The 6000-nt window shown below is 38.2% G+C and overlaps 2 protein-coding genes across 2 annotated transcripts in view; one reads left to right on the top strand and one right to left on the bottom strand.

The window, feature by feature from the left end:
- The window catches only part of LOC117555318 (proto-oncogene vav-like), a 25496-nt gene extending 23951 nt beyond the window's left edge, over positions 1-1545 (bottom strand). The window contains 1 exon segment of the mRNA XM_034230172.1: positions 1410-1545. The gene's annotated coding sequence lies outside the window, so the exon portion shown is untranslated.
- The window catches only part of sh2d3a (SH2 domain containing 3A), a 29600-nt gene continuing 24505 nt past the window's right edge, over positions 906-6000 (top strand). The window contains 3 exon segments of the mRNA XM_034230171.1: positions 906-1070; positions 1255-1346; positions 1441-1558. Of these exon segments, the coding sequence (XP_034086062.1) occupies positions 1257-1346; positions 1441-1558 (208 nt within the window). The 5' untranslated portion in view covers positions 906-1070; positions 1255-1256.

The raw sequence follows: 6000 nt of genomic DNA, 5'->3' as shown, positions 1-6000 counted from the left end.
TCCATATGATCGATTATAAAATATTATGCAGTAGTTCAATAATACGTATTTTTAAATGATCTAGCTTTAGTGGAAGTACTTTTACTCATACTGCAAGTATCATTTTGAGTCCAAAGAAACACATCAAGCTCCAAACATGCTCGATCCTTCATTACCCATGATGCTCGATATTATTTTTTGTGAGACACTCCCTGCCCTGTGATAACCCACATTGTTCAATTCATTGACCCCAGTTTGTCATCAGTCACAGAATAAATAAAGCAACGGAGCAGTAACGCTTAGAAAACTCTTAAAAACCTGCTTTATATGTACATATTGGACATACACTTTTACACTTACATATATATTTTTAACATATTCATCCAAATTGTATATGAAAACATTTTTTATTTTATTCTTTACTGCCACTTCATTTTTAATGTTGTATTCTTACTAATCCATGTGGGAACTGTGGGAAGGTGTATCTTATCTTATCTGGTTATGAATAGAATATCTTCATGTGTGAAATTGTTGGAGTGCCCCTTTAGAAAACTACCTGTGTCATGTTTTACTTCAACACTAGGTGTCAGCCTTGCACAAATCACCTTTTTTCCAGCAGATACCGTATCTCCTGACAAACTACCTGGCAGACAGGTTGCCAGACATCAGATGCATGCCTATCTCTGACCTGACATGTTGACAGCGGCCTATCAGTCTCACATTTCAAATCTCCCCTTCTTGTTTTTCTAAACTCTTTCCCTCTCTCATGACATGCCTGAACCTGCTCTCTCCACCTTTTGAAAGTTTATGCTAATCCCTGCACTGTGATTTGCTGTTGGCTGTGGGTTACTGTGTGCCCACCGTACGATCTGATTGGCTTTCTGAGAGACCCTGCAGGTTTGAGGGGGAGCGGGCTTCCAATAATACCACAAACAGAAGTGAGAGACAAGCTTAATGACAGAGGTTACATCTCAGATGAAAGCCGTTGCAGAGAAGGAAGGAAAACAGAGGAAAAGTAGGAGCATTATGAGATAAAAATATTACGAGGAAGAGTGAATTTCCCAGAGTGCCTCGGTGGACCCTGCAAACAGGTAGGTGTGACATACTGTAGCTGCTGCAAGGCAAAACAACTCTGCTTGGGTTTAGTTTGGGGTTTCTTAAAGTAAGTGCCCTTTCACTCTTTCATTAGCACTTTTCTTATGAACTCCTGCAGAAGATGGGTGTGTGTGTGTGTGTTGGTATGTATTTAGTATCTCCTTTGCTTCTGTTGTTCAGACATGAATAATCGCTCCATCGCCTGGTGGCTGAAACAGATCGGCCTGCCACAGTACACCAAGTCACTTGAGAGGGAATATTATGGTCTGGAGGTATGTGAATATAAGCAACATGCAACTGTGTGATATCTCTTCTCTATTGTGTGCTGTGCTTACCTCCTAGTTTTGTTGTCTCACTTCTCTCCAGGGTTTGCTGAGTGTGACAGATGTAGAGCTGAAGGATGCCGGTATAGAGGAGCCAGCACACAGAGAAACCATCCTCAACCACCTTTCAATACACCGACAGACACTTGACCCACAACCTGGTGACACTCACAGCAAACACAGCACACATAAATATTAAAATTGTAACCAAAATGTTCTGATCTTAATCTTTATTCAGTGGAAACATGTTTGTTTTGCAGCTAAACTAGACCAACAGAGTATAAAAAACGAAAACTTTACTAATAATTGTTATTATATTGCCTGGATATCATTTGACATTAGTGCCAGTACAGTACCTGAATATTGGTAGTTATACCAAATCAATAGTTCTCTTAATGCCTTTCTTTGAAATGCACAAGTGCTTCTTTTGGTCAACAAACAACTGCAACATTAATGGCATTCCCCATCAGTTTCAGCTGTAGCTAAGATGGTGAACAACAATTAGAAAATGAATTAATAGAAGCATGAATCTAACCAGAGATTTGACACCAGCTGTCCGTACTTTTAAATACTTTATGTAATAGGGACACATTTAGATCATTAGCTTCAAGAGTAATAAAGCTCAATACCCAGCTATATTGCTAATGTGCAAACAGCTTTATTATTTGTGTTCTATATTGATCTATGTCCTCCAGGGCTAGTGCATACAGCGACACATAATTACACGCCTCGTACAATTTAGCTGATTAAATGCAGACTGACAGATTTAATATATAACTTTATAAGATAATCTGTTAAAAGCTTATCTTTAGTTTAAGGAAATTGAAAATGTGTTCCTGATGTGATGAAACAAGCCTACAAATAAAACATTATCTTTTAATCAATCTTTCTAACTTGCTGAGCGAAAGTAGCTGTTAAACGTATTCATGCTTAGCGTTGAGACTTTGTGCATCAAGTCAAAACCTTATACTAACATGTACTGTATATGTTTATTTGTGTTGACTGGCAGGTTCTTGCTTAGTGTCATTTAAAGAAGGTTAACATGAACATAGACAGTCTGAAAGATGATGTCACAATGTCTTTGGTATATTACTATCCATGCACACCAATTAGAGCAGGGGTGGGGAACCTTTTTCCTCTCAAGGGCCATTTTAATTTTTCCAACAAAAATACTTAAAAATACTAAAATCACAGCCCATTCATTTCGCCTTTCTTTCATTCTGTGCAAAGAAAAAGCAACCCCTTAATCCAGATATTTCACCATGACTCACGTATGCATGCACGTGCACGGTTGTGGCATGACCACCAAAACAGAAAGATGTGGACACAAGATGTGTGCAAATGTATTTAGTTTCCTATCTATGTGAACATGATTTAAGTGGGGGGGGGGACCTAACCTCCTCTAGGGGGGCATGCTCCCCCGGGAAGATTATTTTTTAAATGTTGAAGTTGAAAGCATCAATCTGGTGCACTTTGAGAGCAAAATTAGGAGATCTATGGATACATCTCTCAACACCCAGATGAAACAGAACTGTAAACAGATTTATTTTTCTTTATGGATATTTTACAAATCACTCCCCTTTCAAACTGTATTCTTGTTTATTAATAACAACTTTTTTTTACTGTCATATAGTATTTTATACCTGTTTACTTTATTCTCTTGTTTTTGTATAACTATAATGATCATATACAGATGTGCCTTTACCTCACTGGTTGGAGAAAAAGCTTCTTATATTCGTTAGCATAGCTAGCCAACCAGATGCTAATAACAACAAAGTTATTGACTGTCTGTATGATCAGTATGACAGATGAACAGATCGCCACTGGGCTTACAACTAAGACACAGCCATACAAAAACTGCGGCATGTGTACGGCTCCTTATGGGTACTGCAATTTTTGGAAGTGCCGGAGCGGCGTTCTGGTGCTGCCCGTCAGCACTACACCCCTGTCTATGGAGGACGGAACATGACTTAAGTATAAATAAATAAATGTATGAAGAAATACAGGAATAAATAAATTACGTACATAAATACAGGAATAAATAAATAAATACTAGGGCCGGGACTCGATTAAAAAAATTAATCTAATTAATTAGAGGCTTTGTAATTAATTAATCGAAATTAATCGCATTTTTAATCGCATATACATATTTGACCTAAGAACAGTGAGAAGCAATTTTTTTTCACATGGATTTTAGTATACCATTAGGCGCATTCACACCGCAGTACTTTTCCCACAACCTGGGGGTGGATTAGGCAAATGAAGCCGGCTGACGTCACTTCTTCTTCTTCTGCTTTGGGTTTACTGGCAGGCCGCAAACCACTTTCACGGCGTATACTGCCGCCCAAAGTCCCCGGCCGGAAGTCCCCGGAGTTGGGGAAGCTTCAGTAGAAGCTGCTGGGAGTCCCAGCAGCTTCTACTGGAAGCCTTCCGAGTAAATCGCCAGAACGCCGACACCTCCTCATCTCCACCGCTCCCATGTTTTATTTTGTGTTGCCATAAGTTAGTCTCTCTGTGTTTCTGCGCTGGGCTAATGCTAATAATGCTAATGCGAGGATAATAAAATGGCGGCTTCACAAAACTTTTGGGAGTTTTACGCGGCGTGGTTTGCAATCCGCCCAGCCAATCAGAATATAGCTCTTTTCTCACAAGAGAGCCGTACGAAAGTCCCTGGCTCTCTAGCAGCTCTCTGCTCTCTAGCAGGGACTTTCGTGGGGGTAAAAAGGTTCTCATGAACTAATTTTAGTACCGGCTCTTTTTTGGTGTGAACGCGATAAAAGAGGCTAACGTCCACGCTAGCTTCCACGCTAGCTGCTATATGTTTTGCATTGAGGTGATACTTGAGGCTTGATGTGCTGCGGTGATATGCGAATTCCTTTTTGCATAATTTGCACACAACCGTGCTCTTATCGACGCTTCCATCCGTCCGTTTTTTAAAACAACATTTCCCACTGTTGTTCACTGTGGTTTGTTGTTGTCTGAAGTCATGAACGTTAGTTGGTGCTCCAGTATAATCGGTACGCCTGAAAACTCATCCAGTGAGAAACGTTCCGCGGTATGCAAAAATAAGTGCGATTAAAATGCGTTAATTTTTTAACGCGTTAATTTTTGTGTAATTAATTAATCTTAATTAACGCGTTAAGTCCCGCCCCTAATAAATACGTAAATAAATAAATAAATACAGGAATAAATAAATGACGAAATAAATACAGAAAATAAATAAATGTTGAAATGAATACACAAATAAATAAATAAAAGAATAAATGCATAAATAAATATGGAAATAAATACATCAATGTATAAATAAATAAATGTCGAAAATAAACAGAACACACGTTATTATTATATATCTTTCATTTATTTCTACATTTACGCGACCTACATTTATTTATTTATGTATTTATTGTGTCCGTATGCTAATGAGGTGGGCGGTCCTAAACCTCAGTCTGAAGCGGATTCGCCAATTGTTGGAGCCAGGCAGAAGCAATAGATGTGTGGCAAGTCACATCATGTCGAGCTGAGCCAAGTCCTCCCTATACATCGTTCCACACGAAACTGGACATAGTCTTTTGGTTCTCCGTCTCTAAATGGTCCGCTAATGATCGTAAATGATCTCCAATGGCTCTTAAATCAATATCCATAAATAAACCTTACAACTGTGGATAAACCATGGATGTATAAAGATAAGGGCTAAACAGTAAAGCTCCTGCATTCGAATCAGCGCGGTTATCCAGGCGTTAGTAGTAGAGCCCTCTGCCAGAAATGATCACACACTCCTGTAACCAATCCTGCTTCAGACTGAGGTTAGGACCGCCCACCTCATTAGCATACGGACACATAAATACATAAATAAATAAATGTATGTTGCGTAAATGTAGAAATAAATGAAAGATATAGGCCTATAATAACGTGTGTTCTGTTTTATTTTCGACTTTTATTTATTTATTTATACATTGATGTATTTATTTCCATATTTATTTATGCATTTATTTATGCATTTATTCTTTTATTTATTTATTTGTGTATTTATTTCAACATTTATTTATTTCTGTATTTATTTCGTCATTTATTTATTCCTGTATTTATTTATTCCTGTATTTATTTATTTATTTATTCCTGTATTTCTTCATACATTTATTTATTTATACTTAAGTCATGTTCCGTCCTCCATACCTGTCAGACCAAAGCCATAGAGAGATAATCTCTCTAGGGCTCTGTGTCAGACGAGACATATACCACGTGATGACACGTTAGGCTCGTGTTGTATTCAAGGACCCTGACCTTGGCCAGGAAAAACAGGCACTCGCTTGTTTAATTGTTTTGCGGTCTAGATTTCTTTAAAAAAAATATTTTTGTGCGTGTGTACATAATTACCTCGAGGGCCGTACCTAATTGTCTCGCGGGCCGAATACGGCCCGGGGGCCGCAGGTTCTCCACCCCTGAATTAGAGGAATAGTTATATATTTAGGTTAAATATGAATATTAGCTGCCTGACTGAAACATCTTGTGTTTATTCCAGTTTCCTATTCAACAGACTGACATAGTTATATGATCTTCTCTTATTTAGCTAAGCAAGATAGCCAAATCAATACGTTCCAACCAT

The sequence above is a fragment of the Gymnodraco acuticeps genome, unplaced genomic scaffold (genome assembly GCF_902827175.1).
Source record: "Gymnodraco acuticeps unplaced genomic scaffold, fGymAcu1.1, whole genome shotgun sequence".
Classification (NCBI taxonomy): Eukaryota; Metazoa; Chordata; class Actinopteri; order Perciformes; family Bathydraconidae; genus Gymnodraco; species Gymnodraco acuticeps.
Note: the sequence above shows the minus strand (reverse complement) of the source record. Positions and strands in the feature narration are given on the sequence as shown.